The 23,533-nt window shown below is 38.6% G+C and overlaps 1 protein-coding gene across 5 annotated transcripts in view; it reads left to right on the forward strand.

Moving 5' to 3' along the window:
• The window catches only part of PITPNM3 (PITPNM family member 3), a 52,621-nt gene extending 29,472 nt beyond the window's left edge, over window positions 1-23,149 (forward strand). For 4 of the 5 annotated variants that reach the window (XM_068210812.1, XM_068210811.1, XM_068210813.1 and 1 more), the window contains 14 exons: window positions 3,899-4,088; window positions 6,876-6,995; window positions 8,037-8,218; window positions 9,486-9,655; window positions 11,162-11,332; window positions 12,400-12,594; window positions 13,370-13,518; window positions 15,124-15,240; window positions 15,537-15,653; window positions 16,071-16,219; window positions 17,245-17,394; window positions 18,223-18,406; window positions 18,766-18,894; window positions 19,274-23,149. In XM_068210812.1, coding sequence (XP_068066913.1) covers window positions 3,899-4,088; window positions 6,876-6,995; window positions 8,037-8,218; window positions 9,486-9,655; window positions 11,162-11,332; window positions 12,400-12,594; window positions 13,370-13,518; window positions 15,124-15,240; window positions 15,537-15,653; window positions 16,071-16,219; window positions 17,245-17,394; window positions 18,223-18,406; window positions 18,766-18,894; window positions 19,274-19,582 — 2,332 coding nt within the window. In that variant the 3' untranslated portion in view covers window positions 19,583-23,149. The remainder of the gene's footprint in view (window positions 1-3,898; window positions 4,089-6,875; window positions 6,996-8,036; window positions 8,219-9,485; window positions 9,656-11,161; window positions 11,333-12,399; window positions 12,595-13,369; window positions 13,519-15,123; window positions 15,241-15,536; window positions 15,654-16,070; window positions 16,220-17,244; window positions 17,395-18,222; window positions 18,407-18,765; window positions 18,895-19,273) is intronic. The other variant, XM_068210814.1, reaches the window with a different exon arrangement.
• The last annotated feature ends 384 nt before the right edge of the window (window positions 23,150-23,533 follow it).

Consider the following 23,533-nt stretch of genomic DNA (forward strand, 5'->3'; position numbering starts at 1 on the left):
GTGTTTTTGAATGGTTTTCTGTGACCTGTATATTTCATAATGAAATTTTGTGATTCGTTCTTAGTCTTCTGCTGGCTGGAAGACTTGCAATGATCTTTCATCCTTTTCTAAGTGGATGAAGTTGTTTTAAAATACATTCTTATTGGGTGTATCCACTTCAGAAGTGGCTCTTCCTCAGCTGCTTTTTCAGTCTTGAAATTCACTCATTGAATGAGAGAATATTTTCAAGTAACATTACTTTCCAAGATATAAATATTTTAAATGGCACAATAGAGAAAGATGAAAGAAACACATACTCCTGTGTCAATTTTTCTGCACGTGCAAACCAGGATTAACTGTTGAACTCTGGTGAGGGGAGGAAAGAGTCAGATTTTCTTGATTTCTGTTTTTCTAAGCAAAGAGACACTTCTCTTGGTTTTGTCTGGGGCTTCCCTAAGTGATAGTTGCTTTTAGAGTCTTTATTATTTCAGTATAGTGCCCAGGGCTACATTTGAAGCTCATGTAGAGCAGAAAACCCTACAGAAGAGTTGAGGAGGTCTACAACCATATTTTGAGCAGTAAGATGAAGGAATGGTGATGCCTACTGTCCAGATGGCAGTTAGAGAGGAGAGATGGGAAATACATTAAAGTTCTGAAATACTAGCTGGACTTAAACCTGTGACAGGCACATCAGAAGAGGAGGTGGCAGGGTGCAGACCAAACTGGTGGAAGTTGTGCCTTACTGTTTACATCACAGAAACAACCTCATTTGCATAATTTGCAATGTGGAAATAAACCAGGAAAGAAGTGTGTATATATCCAAGGTGCTGCTCTGTAAAGCAAGAGGTCTGATACAAGAAGAGGTGAAACATCCAAGAGTGTTTGGAAGGTCATCTTTGCCCATTTGGGCCATTGGTGAACAGGGCTTTTTCCTCTTTACCCCTTGAGAGTTATGTGCACTCAAAGAACTCAGTGCCTACAAGTCTCAGCTATCTGGAAGAAGAGCTGGTAGAGTAGAGAAAGAATGTGTGCTGGCGGCCCAAATGAGCACAACTCCAACTTTCTTTCTCTGTTTCTTTATTTCCTCTTCTTGCAGCACGCAGTATTCGCCCAGACTGAAAAATGCCAAATGGGATATTTGAATGTTCTATAGAATAATTCTGAGCACTGGTATAAGATTAGTATTGCAGTGATATGTTCTTGTGTGTTGCTACTTGACATGTACCTGTTCGGGGCTGACAAAAGAAGAGACAGTTCCCGACTCTCACATTTCTGTAGCTTCTTGCCAGCAGCTTTCATAGCCAGAGCTCCAGAGTTCAGCTGTGGAACATAAAGGTGTGATAAACATTTCATTTAGCAAACTGTGGTCGAAGAAGGGTGGTTTTAATTCCTGTAGTGTTTAATTGAGGATGAGCCAGATAACTGACTAAGCAGTGGTACAAGATTTCTTATGAGCTTTGAATGTAGTCTCCATTTTCTGAAGGTGCAGGCAATAGTGCGTGTTAAGGTGGTCCTGAAATGATCTCAGTTGATCAGAGCATGGTGCTACTAATGCCAAGACGGTGGGTTCGGTCCTTCAATGGGCCATTCATTTGAGAGTCGTACTCAATGACCCTTCTGGGTCACTTCCAGCCCACTGCTAGTGTCCCCCCAGGTACCTCCCAGCAGCCTCTCACCAGCATCACGATGCCCAGGTGCTGAGGACGTGCCCATACGCCTCTGTCTTGGGCCCACAGCAGAGCAGCGAGGCCATGGTGAAGCCTAGGGGGGCCCTGAGGGGTCAGGGCAGCAAGGGTGTGTTGGGGAGTTTTTCGAGTGCAGATAACCAAACCATATCTGTAAAAAAGTATTACATGGTAGTTATCCAAACAAGTGTTACCATATAGGTGACTTTCCCCTCTGCTTTCTCCTCACCCCCCTCTCAGTTATTTCTGCTGGAAATGCCACTGCGCCATCAGTCCCTTCTTCCCTGAGAGCCAGGTGTGCTCTTACCCGAAGATCAGACCTGGCTTGTAGCTGAGTCATTTGCTGCCTTTCATCAGGGAGGTGTTAGGCTCTAGCACTGGTGACTTTCTCTCTCAGGCGCTTAGTGATTTCAGCTGCTTCTGTGTGATTTCAGTCTCCATCTCCAACCTTTGTGCAAGTCTTCGATGTTTGCAACCTGATGATTTTCAAGATAACAAGATTTGTGCTCTTTTCAGCTTCAGCACTAATACTGATATTTTGCCTGTTTGTCTGAACTTCAGCACTAATACTTAGCTTGTCCCCTGTGACAGACAACTTCATCTCTTTCATACATTTTTTCGGTGGTATGAATGTTTCTTTCCTTTGTGTTGTGTTGGCAATAACAATGGAGGTCACCGTGGCTAAACCTTTACAATAAAATATATTGGAATTAAAAAACCCAAACCCTCACTTCTAAGCCATTTAACTGTGTTTGATTTTCTTGACAATAATTGCTTTATGTCAATTTTATCTACATTTCTTTAGCTATGGGGATAAAAATCCAGTAAATTGCCAGCTATTTATTTTTCCATTGGCACTGGTTTGTATAGTTGTCTTGTGAATATTGTTTGCATCTTATTTTTATTACAAAAACATATGCAGGTATTTTTTTCTATTTCAAGCATTCATTTAATATGTTGGATTTTTTTCTCCTGGATTCCTTCCTTTCCCTTTCTGAGGTGTAATCTACCAATTTTATTAGCAAATTAGGCTTTTTATGTAGATTTTGAAGGTTCAGTTTTAATTTTTGAGTTAGTATTCATAAGGATGTATCTGCTGTGCATTTGGATGATCTAATCAGCTGGCAAAATGAACCTGTGTTAATTGGTAAATTGACACAGCTTGGCAGACCAGCTGAGCTCCAGAACCTAGAAACTGTTTTACTACTTTGGATGAAAAATACCAAGTCACTGGAGTTCTTCAGCCAGAGGCAAATGTGAAAATGTCCAGTAAGTCTCAGAACATGAACACAGACCAGAAAATTTTCTGTTCTTCCTCTATTACCCTGGTAATAGTCTCAAGGATATGAGTTTTAGCAAAGATATAGACTAATTCCTTTTCAGGCAGCTTGCTTTTAAATACTGTGATAGTCCACCAAGTTCCCAAAAAAAGGAATACAAAATACTGCTCAAGTTCTCTGTCTATGACTTTTGGATGGACTTTAGATGTGCTGCATTATCCAAAATACTTCTGACTTTTCTTTAATCTCTAAAGGACAGTCAATTTACTCTAAAAGAATCTGGCACACACGGATGTGCCTTCCATCTTTAGCTCTCTGAGTAGTTTTCCTACTCATCAGTAAAAATCAGTCAAGACATGATCGACAGACTTACTGAGAAACTTGCAGGGTGCACATCCACTAAAGCTGACATTCTATCGAATTTAAGGTTGCATTTTCAATTAACTAATCTCCTTTTTGCCAGATGTTACTGTGCAAACATTTACTGTGATTTCAGAATGTGTGCAGCTTTGTTTAATCTATTTGAAAAGATTGGACACTGGTAAAAATGTTTTAATATGCTTTTGAACAATACACCTGTCACACTTGTGTTCTAGGAAACTATTCCATTGTGATGGTTGGATTCTGCTCTCTGGTGTAGTGAGTTATTATATGGGGGGGGGAACAAAAGCTGAAATGTAATCATGTCATTGCCATTTAAAATTATGTCTAGTTGTATGTAGAACAATTGCAGCAAGTGTGTTTAACTACAGAAATGCCTTCTAGTTTGATCCCATTCACCTAAAGCAGTAATGCTTTTGTTTTTTAAGGAGTTGAATTCTCTGAGAAAATGATCCTTCCTGTGTTTGCTCATTGTGAACTGCAGTGGCCCAACCCATTTCTGTTAGCAATTGCTCATTCTCTAATGCTGTGTGCTGCCTCTTACAGTTTTCCTGATAACACGTCCTTTTCTAGCCTAAATCCCTACAGCTATGATGAGAGCTGTCTCAGCAGCAGTGAAGACCACATCCCACTGGCTGCCTTGCCTTTGCTGGCTGTTTCATCTCCTCAGTACCAGGATGCAGTTGCTATGGTGATCAGTAGAGCCAATCAAGTTTATAATGACTTTCTCAAATCTACTGATGGGGCTGGTTTTAATGGACAGGTAGGACTGTTTTCTCTTATACCAAAGTAACATTTCTTCAGAGCAAGGCTGTTTGGTTTCAAGCCATTATGTTGACAGGAGTTTGAGTTATGAGTGTGGGACACTACAAATGTGATGAATAAATGTTAGCATGGGATCACCTACACAAAATGCCTTCTCCATGCCCAGCACAAGACAGGCACTTTTGGAATCCTGTGCACTATCTCACGTGGATTTACTCAGCTGGGGAAGATTATATACATTCTCCCACAAGCATTTTGACTCCTAACCTCTTCCTTTGCTATGGTACAGTAAGCGAGGTACGTAGTGAACAAGCATGCCAGCCTGAGACAAATTATTATCTGTGTTAATGAGTTCTTCAGACACAGCTGGTGGAAAAATTGGGACACCTTTAAGATCCTAAGAAATCCAATACTGAACTATTATTTCTTCTTTGCCTCCATCACTGTAGTAATAAAGCAATAGAGGAAAGATAGAAGACAAATACTCAGTTGCTAGCAGTGTTGCAGATTTCCTGTCTAATTCTGGGGAAATAATCTGATTTTTCTGCTGTGACCTGCACACCAGTGAAGTCACCTACAGGTTTCTTTCAACTGACAGTAACTGTCAGTTGCTGTTCCTGCTTTACCACCTTTAGTCTACAAAACCTCCTGCTTCTCTTAGAAATATGATATTGATACCCTATGTGAGTTACTGATACTATTTTGTAATGGGGCCATCTACAATGGCCAGAAACATGCACTTCCTTTAAGTACAGTGGCCTCCACACTTCAGAAAAAGAAGAAAATACATTTAATAGAGTACAGTGTACTCTTACTACACACATTCCTTTCCATGGCACAAATAAGATTATGCTGTGATAAATCAGTATTTTTAAACTAAAATTTGGTTGGAAGCCATTTTTTACTATGCATACTAAACTGTTCTTGGTTAAAGCATAAAACCAGCCCAGCTGCAGTGACAGAACATTATGAAAGGTGAAATTATGTAAAGCACAATGATACCAGTTACAAAAGTAATAGGAAAACTTTCTCAATAGAACTGTAGTGTTACGATATTTCCCTTGACAAAGCTACAAAAAAGTCTCTCTCTTGTGGTTTACAAATAAGATATGTTCCTTACTGTGGAAGACTCTGCTTGACCTCGGTTGCTCGGTTAGAGCGGCCCTGGGCCTGGCCAGCGTCATCCATGTCCCATTTCCTCAGTGACCTCATTGATTTTCCTGAGGTCATGGAGCGACCTCTGTATGTTCCACAGAATTTTTACCATCAACTACCAGCACAGCTAAAATGGAAGTGACTTCTCTGTGCTCTCTAAAGTGCTTTGCTTTCTTCCTTAGATAGAAATTTCAGCTCTGACTCTGAATAAGCCCTGTACTGATTGAATATCATGTATCCTGACATGCACCCCGTGTGAATCTTTCCTTTCATATTTTTGTCTCTTCTGTCAATTTGCATTCCAAGTTCATTAAATCAGAGATTGCCTTTTTTGATTTTATATATTATGTGGAACAAATGAACTCACCTTAATGCTAATAATAATGAGGATTAGAAACACAGTAGTAGTAAATCAAAGTAGTTACAGTAGTAAATTGGAGAAGATATTGCCAACTCCCTACAAAAAGTGCTGTTAATTTTATTAAGGTTACTTGTATCATAAGATTTTAATCTTTTTGTGGACTTCATTATGCAGCAGAGGAATTTGAAAATCAAAGAGTGAATTGGCATGCTGTTCAGTTGTATACAACTTTAGAAACAGAAATGCCTTAGGGTAGATATCGCCTCAGTGTATTTTGATATTTTATTTTATTTTTTAAAGTGTTTTTTTAATCAGTTGAGTATAAGAAATGTAGTCAATACAGGAAGAGTGCTACATGGATATGCACTCAGAAGAGTTTGAGATTTTTCCCTACCTGCATCTTGAAGAACTTGCTTTTCCTAACATTCTTCACTTTAGAGAAAACATGCACAACATCCTGTATCCAAAACTTGTAGTTCAGTGTTGTAGTCAAGCTGAATTAAGTTTAGAAGTAAGTTAAGGTTTGTAATATCTTCTGTTATGCTAATCAGATTTGGGAACAACAGATTAGACAATTGCTTCCGTTTGATCATCATTAGGAAAGGCTTGCTGGAGCACGTTATCAAGCTGTTACTCATGCTCGGACATGGACAGGGGAACAGGGAGAAAGAATAATCTTGTGTGGGATGGGGAGGTGTTCAGTGGAATTGGCTTGTGAGGGAGATTCTAGTGTATCATAAAATTACTCCTGAATTCCCAGTTTTAGTAGCGTATGTATTTTGAATTGTCAGATCCATACTTTGAAGGTAGCTTCTATGTTTATATTAAATGTGAAGCAAGAGGGAATCTCTCTGCTTAATACCTCATTTTAAAGTTTTGTTCCCTTGTCCTCACAGGGGAATGCCAGTCTGTAAGGTTCTCTCCCCTGTATGACACTGAAGGAAACGTTAAGAGGCTTGAAATCTTTGTGACACTGGTTATTCAATGATCTGGTCTTATCGAGCCAGAATCTGGCTGCAAGCAGCTGGAAGAGTTCTAATCTATTTGGCCGAAGTCCCACTCATCAAAATAGTCCCTGGGACAGATATTCTTCGCACAGGGCATATTTCTGGTGATAAAAGAAAGTAGCAAAAGCAGCTGTAATATAAACCATAGTGTTAAAACCAGTAACAAGGGGATGAAGTAAGAAATTCCTCTGCAGTACTGTAATGTTTTTTGTCTCTTTTGAAAACACTTGCTATATCTCCAAAAAAAAAATCTTTTTTTCAGGTGTGTCTTATAGGTGACTGCATTGGAGGAATTTTGGGCTTTGATGCCATCTGCTATAATTCTAATACAGCTTATGAGAGTCGGAACAGTAGCAGGAGAGGAAGCATCAGCAGCATCCAGGTGAAGAGAAAAAAATTCACACAGCTGAAACCCTATAGATGCATTCCATGGAGGAAATCAGCTTCATATAAACCAGAGGAAATTTAAGGATTTGGTAAATTGCCATGATAGAATGGGATTCTGCCCATGTATCAAAAATTTGCTGTTAAAAATGTCAGCTTCAGTTTTATGATATACAGAAATCAATAGTGAAGGCTTTACCTGTTAGCTTTTAAAGTAGGGTCTTTTCTTTTTTCTTTTCTTTTCTTTTTTCTTTTCTTTTCTTTTCTTTTCTTTTCTTTTCTTCTCTTTTCTTCTCTTTTCTTCTCTTTTCTTCTCTTTTCTTCTCTTTTCTTCTCTTTTCTTCTCTTTTCTTCTCTTTTCTTCTCTTTTCTTCTCTTTTCTTCTCTTTTCTTCTCTTTTCTTCTCTTTTCTTCTCTTTTCTTCTCTTTTCTTCTCTTTTCTTCTCTTTTCTTCTCTTTTCTTCTCCTTTCTTCTCTTTTCTTTTCTCCTTTCTTTTCTTTTATATACTGGTGCAAGCTGCAGAAGTGCTGGAGGAAATGAAAAATAATGTAATAATTAACAATAAATAAATAATCTTAAGGATATACTACCACCGGTCTCCTCTTGCATCCTGCAGAAGCTAACGTTTTTAAAAAGTCAGATCCCATATCCATGGAACATGATGAGCAAGGTCATTAATGTTGTAATGTGCATTTTGTGTACTCAGGTAAAACCCCTTCTGATTACCTTATGATATTTATCATTCTCTAAGAATGATGAAGTCATGAGAGTTAAAGCTTTTGTATTACTACTTCTTTCCATCCCTCACGACTGCTCTACCTTCAAATTCCTGATTCTTCTTCTGACTTTTATGCTATTATCTTAAAGGGAAATTTAGTCTTCATCTCTGTCCTTCTACTGTAAAGAGAAATTTTTAATCCCTTCCACCCTTTGTTGGATTAAGTGAGGTCATATGTATAAGTGCAGGCATTTTATATAAGCTCTTTTGTATTTTGTTATCTGTCTAAATCTTCCCTTTGCTCTGTTCATTTTCTGAAGGATAATCCACTCTTAGCAGAAGACTCCAGTCTGGGTGACAGCAAACACCTGAGCAAAAGCAATATTGACATCTCGGGAATCGTGGAGGAGGAGGAGCAAAGGCCACCACTGCCTCGGAAACAGAGTGACTCATCCACTTACGACTGTGATACCATAACCCAGCATCATGCCTTCCTGTCCAGGTAACCAGTGGCCAATGCCTGGGTAAAAGAAATGGGCTGGCCGTTGAAAGGAACCTGTTAGCACCAGAGCACAGGGGCATTGTTATTGGATGTGGTATGTTTCTGGAGGTTTGCTTAAAGTTCTTGTCTCTCCCTCAAAGAAAACTATGGATTTAGTGGGTCTAGTATGAACATACATCTGGAGAGTTTTTTATTTAATCTTTATTCAGTTGTGAGGGTTTTGAACATGCAAAAGTGAACCCACAAAGTTCTATTTCTTCAGTACAGCCCACTCAAAACAAGATGGATAAATACTTTATAATTGTAAATTTCTGTTGTTAATTTATTTCTAACAACCCCTCTGACTTCTCTTTCAGGATTTTTATTATTCCGTAGTGAGATAATTGCTTTAGGTGCTCCCATTGGTCTATAAGCTATTCCGATCAGCTTTAAAACAACAACAAAAAAAAAGACCTGCATAAACATTTGGCTTAAATGAGGAGGGGACTGGGGGAAGAAGTTAACTTAGTTTTCCTTTATCCTAAAAAGCCTTTGAAATACATGGGATGGGAACATAAGCATTCCCTTTGTCTCATTGTTCCTGCTGGTTCTAAGCTATTTGTTTTTTTACTTACCTGAACTATTCAGGCTTTTGTTTCCTCTATCTGTCGTCCTATTTCCTTTATTTCATTGTGAGTGATGCAGAGGAGGAAGACTTGCTGTGTGTTGAAGTTTCAGTTCTGCTCGAGTTGAGTATAGGCAGACTTACTACTGTGCTTTACTTCAAGTCTGGCATTTTTCTTAGTAGCAGATTAAGGTAATTCTATAGTTTTGCTTTGACTGAATGTCCTTTGTTTTCATTGACTATTCTGCATTCTTTTTGAAACCATTGCATTTTCTGGATATCAATGTGTTGTAGATTGCTTTTCCTCTGAGACAGAATGATTGTTTTTCTCTTGTCTGCAACTGAAAACATGAAGATTTGTATGGTCAGTCACTTTTAGGTTCTTTCATTGAAGAAATACTGTGTTATATTTAAAACAGTAATCTTGAATATTCGTGGTCCTTGCAAAGCTTTACCAAGTATTGTGTAGAATAATTGCAGGAAGCTCTTGTATGTTGAAGGCAGTAAATTACTGAATAGCCACACTGAAAATCATGGCTGCTATACTGCAATATAATTTTACAATTTTAAGGTGTGTTGCTTTCTAAGCATCCTGCTTTGGGAATGTTCTTTTCTTCTGAATGCCCTCTTTATTATTTTTGATTCAGTATTTTCTTTGTTCAGCATCCACTCAAGTGTGTTGAAAGATGGTGCAGACCTTCCTCCTGTGGATTCCAGTCTCTCAGAAGTAAATCTGGGCCGATTTGAATTTGAGGTGTCTGATTTCTTCCTTTTTGGATCACCGCTTGGTTTGGTGCTGGCCATGAGGAACACGGTTCTGCCTGGTCTGGATGGTAAGTTCTTCTTGACGTTAAAATACAGGATGCATAAAGACCTTTGTAAACAAAGAGGCTCACACAAAAGAGGTAAATAAAGGAGCCTAGTTAAAGTCAGGGAGTGAGGTAAGTTTCCTCCTTTAAGAGATGGGAATGTTAATGTAGATAGGGATTGAGGTGATGAGGATTGCTCCAAGGATGTCACTGCTCACTTACAAAAGTGTATGGTAAGTTCTGCTGTTAATTATATGCTCCATGTCATACATCATGAAGCTCACACTTCACCAGGGATCAGTCCTTGAAGACAATACCAAAAATAACATCTCTGCTTGGTTCAGCATTACCTCTTGTTCATGTCTGGCTCCGTGGGTGGGTTTGGCCCTCAGGTGTGTTGCTTGTGAGCCGTTCTTCCTCTCTAGTAACAGAGCCTAGTGATCAGACAGATCACTAGGCTTAGACAGAGAGGATTTTTAAAATTTTATTTCTAAAGCATCTGGATTTTTAAAGTTTTTCAGTTAAAAGATTACTTTTCATTATTCAGCACATGCTTTGTCTCTTCACATGGTATGAGCTTTGGATAGCACGGCATCTTTATAGGAAATGACGCATTCATTTATCAGGCGAGGGAGAAAATCTGTGGCAATTATGAGAAGAGACAATTGAGAACTACAAGGGTTTTTTTTTTTCCTAGCCAGTCCTTTCCCCAGTCTCTGCTCTGCTACCCTCCAGGCACTTTGAAAGGAAATTTTCATGTTAATTACTAGTATTTTAAACTATTTTCTTCAAATTAGCTCTCACTTCCATCCTTCCTCGGGTATCCTGCAAAGGAGTATGCTTTGAAAGCAGCTCAACTGATGGGCATTTCAAACACATTCTGAGGTGAGCAGTGTATACTTGAAGCATAATTAGTCTTTAGAGGTGCATATGATAAAAGAATCCCCTTTTAAAGTGATAATTGTGACACAGTTGAGAGGAAAACAGACAAATTTAAATCTATCATGCAGACAGTTGGAAATTAGTTGAGGTGTCCTCTTTACTGAAATGAAAAGTAGCAAGCTACCTGAAAATGTGACAAGTAAAATTCAGATGTATTTATTTATTTGTTTTGTGAGAATCAGTTTTTATAATATAAGGGAAAACCTATGCTGTCCCCTAGGTTTAAGTCCTTGGGATGACACAAGCCCATCAGACTGTTTTGCTGGTATATATTTGAAGTGCTGAGCATCACAGCTGTAATGCTCAATATATTTACAAGATTGAAAAATTCTTTTTCATTTCTTGCTTCCTTCTGTTTCTCTTCTGCTGCTCTTCACATTTCCTGTGTGCCTGCATATCAGATTGTGATGTCTCTGTAAACTCCTGTGCAGTGAAGTGTTCTTTACATATGAAATAGGAAACAGTTCAATTTGGCCAGCTGTGTGCTAATCTGGAGTTTGCAGAAGACCATTTTAACTATGTTTCTGTACAGACTCCTTGAAAATTGTAAAGCACAATACTGACCTCTTTGTCTCATTCTCATCCAAGTATGCCAGGTCCGACCAGCCTGCAGCCAAGTCTACAGCTTCTTTCACTCTGCTGACCCCTCTGCCTGCAGACTCGAACCATTGTTGGAGAAAAAATTCCATCTTCTTCCTCCATTCAGTGTCCCACGGTACCAGAGATACCCACTAGGGGATGGAAGATCTCACCAGTTAGGTATAGTGCCTGATTTCATAGCTCTCATTGCCTGTAGTTCTCTTAAGTGTTCTCTCCTTATACAGCTCAAGAGAATTTGAAGTAGTGATGTGCCAGCATGCTAAAAACTCATCTGGGACTGAGTAGCACAGACATACTTAGCAAGTGTGGAACCAAAGAAGATATCTAAGAAAAAATTATTCTTATGCATGAGGTTTATGATACTAGTTGTGTTAAAGAGGAGTTTGAAGGTAATACCACTACTCTAGTTGAAGTGTCACTTGGAAAATTCCATGTCTTTGACTATCATTTTAAACAATTTATTTTTGCAATTAGCTGACCTTTGCCTAGATCTTCACATGTTGTTCCTTTTGGTCACTTGTGGTTGGTTTGTTCTAGATATCTACTAGGACAAATCAGACCACTGAGCAGTCTTGACTGCACTTCTCCTAGGTGGGTTACTAAGCAATAGTTATGTTGGTAATAAAGATTTGAATGCAGGGAAAAAAAAAAAACAGAAATAGATTGATTTCTGGGGAAGAAAGAGGAAGGGGTGAATGACCAAGGTGCTAGTAGAAGGAATTGTGCTTTTTTGATTTAATAGAAAATAAGGAAAAATCATCTAGGCATGAAGTATCTTTGACTTGTCACATTATGCAAAAAAGGACATTTTGTTCATGTCAGAAAGAGGACCAGAGAAGTATCACAGACTCCCAGGGCTATGTAGTTCTTTTCAGAAAGTGACTTTAAAATGAGTAGGGTTGAGTGTGAAGTAAAATAGCATTCCAGCATCACTACTGAGTTTGGTAGATCCAGGCCAAAAGCACCCAGCTGCCATTGCATTTTCATGGCAGTAGGGTGTGTGCTTTCTCCATATAGTCATGCTATGTAATACTATTTTCACGCTGAAGGAGGAAGTTTCATCCATGGGCATTAAATGTGATATTATTCAGGAAAACGCTCATTAGCTGTGCATTTAAAAATAAATGAATAAACAAAGAAATAAGATACACACTCAAACACCAGTTTCAAAACCATGGTGTGCATCCTTTTTTTTTAATTGTTATTTTCATTTTTGTAACCTGCAGGTGATGCTCTCCATAATCACAGTGGTCTGTTCCTTGAGAATAGCTCTTTGAACATACCTTTCTCTCAGGAGAGTCCTGAATCTCCAAATACTTCTGATCAACCACAAGGGAAAACTAGAAAGTTGAGCTTGGCCAGCACAAACAGTGAAAACTCCGGGTCAACTGAAAGCTTGCCATCAGCATGCCTCACCAACAGTGAGTAAAGCTTGGTGCCATGTGCTACTGGATATGACAACAGCCTTTCCCTTCACATTTTTTCTGTGAAAAAGTTGATTAAGAAAAGAAAAGATATCTGCTTGGAATTTGGGGAGAATGAGGATAGGCCAAGTTTCTGCAATTTTTCATAACGCAAGTTATCTTTATTTTCTGTTTGTAATTAGATAGATAAAGTAACAGAAAAGAAGTCACAGTTTTTTATTATGGTGTTACTCATAAATAGCCACAGGAGTTTCATAGTAACAGGGGTTTATGATCATGTTCCAGGCATGAAGCAGTATAGGTAGGTAAGATTTGTTACTCAAAATTAGAAGTGCTATAAATCATTATATTGCCCTGCTATGGACTATAGTCATACGTGTGTGTGTGTATATATGTATGTATGTATATCTCTCTCTCTCTCTCAATATTTGCTTCACTGTTCAGGAGGCCTTTGCCATTCTTACCCTATAACATGATCATAAAAGTAATAGTCTTTCACTGTACGTTTTCCATGGACCAGAAAGCAGTGGGGATCATGCTGAGGTGATTTCTGTTTCCCAAAACTTGGACCCATAAGAGCTCTTTAGATGTCAGGCAGTTAAGTGATGATGCAGTCAGTAAAAACTGTACTTTTGTGAATGATAGATACCTTTAACAGACTTAAAATGTCAAGATTAAGAAAGCAGAAAGCCTAATTCCATTATCTAGCTTAAAGAGAGCAAGAAATTTATTGATACAGAAATGTTATGCTATTTTGTTTCATTTTTTGTAGTTACTGCAAAGTGGTGGGGAACGAAACGAATAGATTATGCCTTGTATTGTCCAGATGTGCTGACAGCCTTTCCAACAGTGGCCCTGCCACATCTCTTTCATGCCAGCTACTGGGAATCAACAGATGTTGTGGCCTTCATCTTAAGACAGGTAACGGATCTTTTTTTTCTCTCTCTGCAGCAGATAACCTTGTGATTGTTAATTGCATTTTCCAAGGGTCAGTCTTTAAATCTTTAGGTCAGTTAGATGGCTAAGTGTGGATGCATCACATACAAGTGCATTTAGGAGTGACAGATCTGGATTTATTGGAGAGGTAAAGGGGACAGTGAACCCACCATTAGCACTGCTGACTTTGTGACCAGTAATATTGTGCCTTTATGCATATCTCACCCCTCCTGTGCCCCAGATCAGTCTAACCCTGTATTATATATTCATTTTGTGCTGTTTTGTAAGGAATATGCTATCTCCAGCCTTACATAATTACCTATCTCCCTATTAAGTATCAAATTACTAGCATACATCTGATAGTAAACCAGTTTGAAAGTACTGCTTCTGTAAGAAAGTTGAGTCTCTCCTTTACAGGACACTTTCCTAGCCTTGTAAGCACATTGAAACTTTTAGAATTTAATAAGCCTTTCAAGCATTTAGAACATGTCTCTAAAGCAGTATGTGAGTACAGAAGATCCAGTACAGTCTGGATCTTCTGCCCATGTTGGGGGTTAAGAATAAAGACTAATGGCTCCTGAATGCCCCGTGGCTGCATACATTGCCTGCACATTACCTCTAGCGAATAGAATTTATGCCAATTTGTTAAAAATCATGCTTACTTCTCAACATTACTGTAATTTGTTGCAAGCCAGCTGCTTTGCTGACTCTGATTGCAGCATGATTTTACTCAAGAGACTTCATATAAGACATCTTTTGAAATGGTTCTAGACCACTCTTCTAACAAGGGCACCGAGATTGTAAAACTTCAGCACAGAAAAGCAGGTGTTCAACTTGAAAAATTTGCTAATCTATTTCTCGTTCAAAATAGCTGTTTGTGATTGTAAGTACAACCCACAGATTTCAGTGAGACAGGGCTTCTGGTTTCAGTTGCAATGTGGCATAACTCACACCCGGATTCTGAATTCTGTGGGTTGTGTCCTGAAATCTGAGTTGGACACAAAAGTTTCTTGGTAAATGTATGATATTTAGGTTGTAAGAATGTGTATGACTTAATAAAGTTCTGCATGTTCATAAGTTGGATTTCAGTGGGTCCTTGTGGGTCTCTGCCTATCACCTACTGAAGCAGTAGTACTCAAAAGGGATGAGAAACATTCTCTCTGAGTAGATGTGTAGAAAATCAATCCAGATGAAGTCAGGAGTCTGATGTCTGCCACATAAAGGACATTAAACAATGCTTCTGTGGTTTTATGCTGCTTTACTGACTGTGCAGACCATAATCAACACAATGTGACTTATCACTTGATACCATCCTAATGTTTTCACCATTTTCTCTGGAGGAATGTGCAGGCTCTGCTGTGAATGAAAAAGCTGTTCAATCAGTATTTGAAATTAAGTGTTGGCCAACAGAGTGAAAGCAGTTTCTTTGTGCAGTTTTTGTGAACATATGGCGTTACCTGTCTACTTCCATTGTGCTTTTGGCTCTGCAGTGTCACTCAACTGGGGCAGCAGTGTAACTTCTCTTTCTTTGCCAAGTACCGGGACTTCCCAGGCTACACACTATTTATTAAAATATTAATATAATTTCAGGTGATGAGGTATGAAAATGTAAATTTCAAGGAAAATGACAACCTGGATCCAGAAACACTAAGTCCATCCAATCCCCGAGAAAAATGGTTACGCAAAAGGACACATGTCAAACTGAGGGTAAGTTTAACTCCAAATATATATGGCAGCTATGGAACATGGGTTTGGCAGAAATTTAAATGGAGTTTGATCTCCCCGAGTAAGTTTACATAACTGAAAATCACTAAAGAGCTGAAAACTGATAACTTAATCCAGAAGCAGGCAGATTAATGGTTAGGGAATATGGGCAATTTCATCTTGGTTTATCACATACTGTCCAGGACTGTGTTTCTCTGTCACTGTTCATAACAAAACAGAGACAGCAGCCTTGTGACAAAAATGAACAGTACCCTTCCCATCTTCTGCTCTTATTTCAGAATGTGACTGCTAATCACCGAGCTAATGATGTCATTGCAGCAGAAGATGGTCCTCAGGTACTAGTTGGGCGCTTTATGTATGGACCTCTGGACATGGTGGCTTTAACAGGTGAAAAGGTGAAGTCTGAGTAATCCATTTTCTTAGTTTTACTTGAAACAGTTGTTGAATATAGCACACATGTACAATGCCAGAGAAAGCCTTACAGTGAGGGGAAATGTCACTAGCCCCCTACTACTTCAGCAGAAATATACTATAAAGTGGGCTTTCCTGATAGCTGACCTTTTTCTGAGCTCTCATATCTCTTACCTGATTATGGCTATCTCCTTTGGTTGGTGGTGAGTGTGCTGTGCAGTGATTTCTGAACCTGCCATCCAGCTGTACCACCTACTGGAGACAATTAACTTTCTGAGGAAGAAGGAAAAATAATTTCGTAGTAGTTGACAAAGCACTAAAAGAAAACCATGTATCATCCTATCCAGGTAAAACAACTAGATAAAAGACCATACTAGATTAGTGTTTCATTGGTTTTGCAGGTGGATATCTTCATAATGACTGAACCATCTTCGGGTAGGTGGGTGTATTTTGACACAGAGATATCCAACAGCAGTGGACGAATATCCTACAATATACCTGAACAGAAGAGACTGAGAGTTGGTGTGTATCCCATCAAAATGGTGGTCAGGTAATAACTCCAAGCTGGAAATAAAACTGTGATGGGTTGTGGTGATCAGGAAGGAGCTTCAAAACTGAGTAAAAACTTCATTTGAATCCCTGCTTGGGAGATGAAATCAATGAAGAGAATTTAGCTGAAATAGAATGTGTTGTTACCCATCAGTTAACAAAGTCCAAAGTCAGCTTACAATCCTATGTAGTGCAACTTGAGAAGGAGAAAATGTTTTACCTTGGTTTAATAAAAAAGGCAATCAATTCAAGAAAATAGGTACTGAAACGCAAATAAAATTATATTAAAAAATGAAGCTTTAGTGTGCAGGAGTAAGTTTCAAAGAGGAACAAAATAAATTGTCCTGTCTTTGTTCATTAGGCTGTGAGCACATATTGTAGGAATCTTCATCACCAGACATAAACATGGTCTTTAGATTACAAGTTTTAGGGAACAGGAGGTGGTGGGATGAGAAGAGCTTTGGATTTCCTTGTCATGTATCCATTTTTTAACATGCAGTTCTCTTGGGGAAAATGCATCATAAGGAAATGGTTTTCATATGTCCTTCCATGACAAGAGTGATGTATGACTGCATTGGTTTTTGGTTGTTTGTGTGTTTTTGGTTGGTTGTTTGTTGCTTTTGTTTTTTACTCCTCTCAACTGGCATTCCCATTGCAAGGGGGGATATTTGCAAGAATAGAGGGTGGATAATGTCCATATTACCAATTGTTAAGCTTATGGAGAAAGTTTGAGTAGTAGTTAGAGTACTTCAAGCTGGTTTGCAGGGTTTTTTTCTAATTCTTTTGGTTATTTGTATGCATGTGATTTCTTATTAAGATCAGCTTCCAAATTTCTCTTTGAAAAACTTTTACCTAAAAGTGTAAGTTTTGATTGTCCCATGTAAGACTGAAATCAGAAGCCATATTTGACAGTGAGGTCAAAGCTGTAGGTCTAGAAAGATCCAATTTCAAATCTTAACTGAAACATGCAGAAAATACATTCTGACATTTTGCTTTTTAAATTAATTTATTGCGTTGACTCTGCAGAGGGGACCAGAGCAGTGCAGCAAGTTACCTGACTGTACTGCCCCGAGGAATGGAATGTGTTGTGTTCAGCATTGATGGTTCCTTTGCAGCAAGTGTTTCAATTATGGGAAGTGACCCCAAAGTCCGAGCGGGGGCCGTTGATGTTGTCAGGTAAATGATGTTTGAACACTTCAAATCTCTGACTTTCTGCTTGAACACAGTAGGAAGGAAAAGGGTTGTTATACTAAACAGACAGCAATTTTCTAAGGGCCAAGATTCTCTGTAGATACATTTCTGTATTTTCTTGCACAGCACATCTGCCTGAATTTCAGTGCAATATTAGAATGCTGTGGATTACATTGAAATTTGTAGTTTAAATTGCCTAGCGATAAAAAGTTGCTTCTTGGGAATATAATCTTGAAGTGTGTGCAGTGAGTTAATAATGATTCCATGTGTATTTTGTGTTTCACTAATTTCAAATAAGGACATATTTGTACTTTAAAAATATCAGATGTCAGGAATGCAAGAATGTTGTTTGCAGCAAAAATTAAAAGGCCTTTTAATTCATTCTTGCAGGTCTGTTAATGTTGCACTGGATGGGAAAGGCAGTTCTCATGTTGGAACTTGCATGAGAACGTAGAAATGTCAGTTTTCAAGGGTTTCCATTCCTTATAGCTGAAATGACAGGAAATCTAATTAAAGATTTCAAAAGGAGCAGTACCTGATGTGTCGCAAGGTTTATTCTAAGTATATTTTTGAATGGCTCTGATATTTTAGATAATATTTTGCATAAGAGCGTCTCTTGCTTTCTTCCTTCTCTCCCGAAGTGTAGACATTATTACTTAGTTTCTTGATTGGAGCAGAGACTTAGGCATGCTGCTTTCCACTTGTTGAAGGATATAATCTAACTTCTAACTGGTCTGAGAAAAGATGCTGACCTGACCTGTGAGTATTCTTTCTCTTTCTGCACTTATATAATTTAACTGCTTCTTCTGACAGGCATTGGCAGGACCTGGGATATCTGATTATCTACATCACCGGCCGTCCAGATATGCAGAAACAGCGTGTAGTTTCGTGGTTGTCCCAACACAATTTCCCACAAGGGATGATCTTCTTCTCAGATGGACTCGTTCATGACCCACTGCGACAAAAGACTATATTTCTCCGGAATCTCATGCAAGAGGTACTAGAAACCTATTTATAGCCTTAAAACCTCTTTACAGGGAATGTAATCCAGTAAAGATCTCCCTTCTTTCGGAACAATAAGTCTTACTGAACATCACAAAGTCTTTTTGCCATTCCTAACTTCTTTTCTCACTTTTTAAAGAGCAAGGAAAGCTGATAAGATTTCCAAAGGGACCTCCAATCATGACAAATCAGTAAATGAGCTGCTTGTTCTTTCCTGTATGCATAGAAAATACTATCAGGTTCAAAAATTGTTAACAGGGAACTCATATGCTGCTTTACTGCAAATCAAGCGCCAGCCTTGTAGTTGCATGGTGTTCAATAGTGCGCTCACTTTGGAAGTAATGTTTGTTTCAGTGCCACATCAAAATCTGTGCTGCATACGGTTCCATGAAGGATATTTCTGTGTACAGTGTCTTGGCTCTGTCACCATCCCAGATCTACATAGTTGGACGATCCACAAAGAAATACCAGGCACAGTGCCAAGTAAGTAATTCTTGGTATTCAGTCAGGAAGTCCTAGGGAAGTCAAGGCAATGCATGCACGTGAATGCATGTGCAAACTCACAAATACACAAAGCAGCAACTGTATTTCAAAGAAAGGCAGTTGGGGTTACAAATGAGGCATTTTCTGGAAGGGTGAATAGTAAAGACAATCAGGTGGTTGTGGGCTGTATCTACAAGTGCATGCATTGCACATTTCTGAATGACAGAATGAAATGGGTCACTTGAAAAAAAAATGGAGGGGAGTATTAGTATTTGTAGGTATCTAATTGGGATGCCAGTGATCAAAACTTAATATCTCATAGCACTCATAGGTCAAGGCAGCAGTAATTTGTCACTCCCTTCTTTTCTTCCTATTTCAGTTCCTCAGTGAAGGTTATGCAGCCCACTTGGCCTCACTGGAGTTCAGTCTCCATTCACGACCCAAAAAGAACAACTCTCGGATGATCTTGAGAAAAGGCAGCTTTGGTCTCCACTCGCAGCCTGAGTTTCTGCGCAAGAGAAACCACCTCCGCAGGACTATGTCTGTACAGCAACCTGACCCGCCTTCTTTAAACCCCAAGCCAGAGCGTGCTCAGAGCCAGCCTGAATCGGACAAAGACCATGACAGGCATTTGCCTTCCATTGCTTGGGTTCGAGGTGGAGTTCACAAATTTGAATCTATTCCCTAGGAGGATTGGGAATGTAGATCTTGGATGCACCCCATAAAACTTGTAGGCATGCCTGAAAGATAGTATTTAGGCAGCTCCAAATTAAGAGAAGTGGACAGGAATTTGTACCTTGGAGTCTTCCCTGTTCTGAAATCTGCCTTCTTACACCAACTGGGGCACTTCCAGTCTCTTCCTCTTATCATGTTTATTGGGGAAGTTTTAAACAATCTAAAACTACCACAAGTTTATCATCATAGCAACAGGTTATTTTTGAGAACAGATGTAATATTTGTAATAAGAGGAAAAGATACTGATTTTGCTCAGAAGGATTGTGGTATCAGCTAATTAGCTGCACCCAAAACAGCATCAAGGGTAGGTCCTGTAGGTTACAGAGGAGGTTTACACTTTAAACATTAAGTAGTCATGTCTGTTTCCACTTCACTTTTCAATAAAAGTGATAAAGGGAAGCAGCAGTGGGAGCTACAATAACAGGTGGTTAGGACTTCTGCAACAAGATGCTTTCTGGGTGCCTTAAACCCAAGGTTTCCTTTCAGCCTACAGTGTTGGTCAGCAGACTCCAACATGGGCACTCATGTTTGTGTGAGGCGCTGGACAAATAAATGAGAAAACTTCACTTGTGAACCAAACATAAAAACTTCATGTTAAAAATAAATGTGTCAGCCACAGTTTGAACACAGTTAGTGTTGTTGTAACCAAAGTAGTGTGCAACTGTACAAAGATCACATTGTTTGTGGAACTTGATGACTGTGCAAAAATGTGTGGACTACTCCAAAGAAGATGGCTCTGATGATCTCAGTCCAAGAGTCAGATCCTAAGAGGGCAAGCTAAAAGGAACCGTTTTACTAAGGGATCTGCAATCTTCAGTGCAATTGCTTTTTTAATTATTCAAACTAGAATATTTACACTGGAGGGGAAAGAAAAAGTAATTAAGTAAATTGATAAATTGTTTACCTTCTCATGCTTCACAGCAACTGCTGCATTAAGACAATCTGTAGCATTCAGAATTATAGCATTTGAGCTTCAAAGAGTGGATATGCAAAAATACAGGTGCCACATAGACATTTCTCTACTGATTTAAATTTCTCTCTGATCTCTCAATGCGCTTACTAGAAGTAAAATGTGTGACGTTTTCCCTAAGTAGTAATATTTCTAGAGCATTATAGTTACTTTAACATAGTAGCAGTATGCAGATACTTCCAATGAAATTCATCAAGAGAATTTAAAGAGTGAACTGACACATGTTTTAAAACCTGCAGTCATGTTACAAGTGCACATAAAAACCCCTTTTTTTAGAGTTAAAAACATACTATTGACACTGAGAAAGCTTGAAGTCAAAAGAACATTCCTTTTTCAGGTTTGTTGTTTGTTTTTTATTTCAGGGAATTAGGGTGGAGAGGGTGTTGTGCCTCTCCATCTCCCTTTCAGGTTTTGCTAGACAAGACAAAGTCTCTCACCAAGTTGGTTAATGATTTTGAAAGTTAACATGTAAAACAAGAAATCCAATGGAAAACTGTTATGACAGTGCAGAAGTAAAGTCTACTTTCTGTTAACCGTGAAGTTTCAGTGGGCTTTTGGAAGGGCATAGGAGTGTAGCTTTTGCCTTAAGAGGCAGCAAAATAGCTTGTAAGTGGAGATGTTTGATTTCTTTTTCAGACATTACTTGGCAAGATTGTCAGTTACCTATTTCAAACTTCTGAAATATCTCTGGCACATCAGTAGTTGGTTGTTTTGGGTTTTTTTCCTAATGCTTCCTTTAAGGGAAGGGGTAATCTCTGCTGAAGATTAAGGAAAGATCTAAAACGTTTGGTAGCAAACACTCTTTGGGAGCAGGAAAATATATTACAAGGGACTAGGGTTTTGTGCTCTGTTGCTACAATAGCTAAATGAATGATAGCTTGCAAACTACATTGAAACACTCTTGACATTTACAAATGCTTTCCCAGTAATATCATAGTTCTTGAATCCATGAAGGTAGAGGAATTATTCCATGTTCTGTTTCAGCCCACTGCATGTATTCATTCTAGTCACATAGTCCATTTCTTCTCTGCTTTGCATTATGATGAGGTTGCATGGATGCACCAGCATCCATCGCCTTCTAGTGAATTTACTGTTGGCACGCTCCTGCTTGTTAGTTTTAAATAGGCATGGGAATCCAAGGCTTGTGAGAGAGGAACTTACTAGGAACATTTTAAGTTTGATGAGGGGTCTAAAATATTGACGGACCAAAAAGTTTTTTAATCTTTGGATGTTGTTTAGCATGTCTCCCGACTATAATCGCTATTCCTGTACAAAGCTACCATTGTTTTAGCCATCTACCTCTATCACCCAAGAGACTTGAAAACCTATTTTTTTGTTTTCAATTGCTGTAGTAGAAAGGTCTACTTCCTTTCAAAAGAGTGATCTGTGTGTAATTCTGTGACTATATTGAAGGAAATAGTGTCTGAGTACAAGGTTAGAAAAATCTCCTAGGTTATAAAGGGCTGTCTTTTACTCTTGGAGACATAATGTCATTTTACAGGGTTCCATGTAATGAAGACTACGATTTTATGTATTTCTATTAATAGCTGGGTCATCTTTACAGTAGTCACTGTGCTGGCTTCCCTTAAGAATATTAGGAGCTAATAGCAGTAAAACAAGTGTGCGTGCGTGTATGTGTACGATTTAGTGAGGTAACAATTTCAAAGTTTCTACACATGGTATTAAAATCAAGCTGAAAATATTCTCCCTAACTTTGTTTTCATACAGTGTATGAGAACTTATATGGCATTTGCATAATTCCAGCACTGCTGATTACTCATGGCTAGAATGGTTTATCTTGTGATCCCACACTCCAGCGGTGCACTTTGGCAAAATAGTGACAGAGGCTTTTTAGTTACACACTTTGTCCGCATGAAACTGCATCCAGTCATTCACAGGCATTCAGCTTGCAATTGGATTTCAGTTCTACTTGTGTTTTCATGGAAGATGAGTCCCCTAGGAAGCCATTCGCTTAGGGTAAGTTTAATCCTACAGTCATTCTTGATTGCAAGTCCTCAATGCTGCAGTTTCTGTGCAGTCAGCATTAAACTATACGGGCTATGAAAGTGTTTTAGCATACACGGAAGGGAAAGGGACAGAGAACTCAGGTGGGTGTGCCCACAGAACGTACATCACACTCATCAGTTGTTACATTAGCACCATCAGTTGTTTAGTGCCTCCAGTGTGTAACAGAAAAGCACATTCTTTTAACATGCTGAATGGAGGAAGCATAAATGAAATTGTAAAACACAAAATTGTTACTCCAGTGGGTGCTAGGGGTACAGTACAAGTATGCCACAGTTGGAAGCATTTACTTCTTTGTCCTGTTGATATGGATCCATTTTAAATTACTGTAAAAAATGGCTGTGATGAATAGCAGTGGTAGAGTTATTTGAGATATTGTGAAAACACACCATCACAACTGTGGTGCTTTGGTTTTGTCTGTGTATATGTGTGTATAGCTACTGGAAGACACTTAAGTTTTGGTTCTGCTTTCACAGCAAATTTGTAACCAATACACATTAAAAAAAAAAAAAAAAAAAACCAAAACCAACTCAAACACAGCAACAGTGGCTGTCTGTTCAATTTTGTTGTCTAGCTAGGTAAGTTTGGAACAAGATATCATAGTATAGATTGCAGAATTGAATAGTGATGTTAATCCAAATCTGCTTATTTTGAGTAACATTTTTGTTTGCATACACTAGTGCTCTTGGTATAGATTTTTGCTTGACCAAAGTATTCCTGTTTAGTTTTGTGGCATGGTTTGTATCTATTCAGCACAAAATTCTGTTAGGTGTAAAAATGACAAAGTACTGGTAATTCTTATTCATTGGGGTTCATGAGAGCTGTCCTTTTTATTTGTTTACATTAAACTAGTCTTAATTTAGATTACTTCACTTTTTCCTCTAGTATCTAGGGAAGTCACTTCCAAAC

This window comes from Anomalospiza imberbis, chromosome 20 (assembly GCF_031753505.1).
Source record: "Anomalospiza imberbis isolate Cuckoo-Finch-1a 21T00152 chromosome 20, ASM3175350v1, whole genome shotgun sequence".
Lineage (NCBI taxonomy): Eukaryota > Metazoa > Chordata > Aves > Passeriformes > Viduidae > Anomalospiza > Anomalospiza imberbis.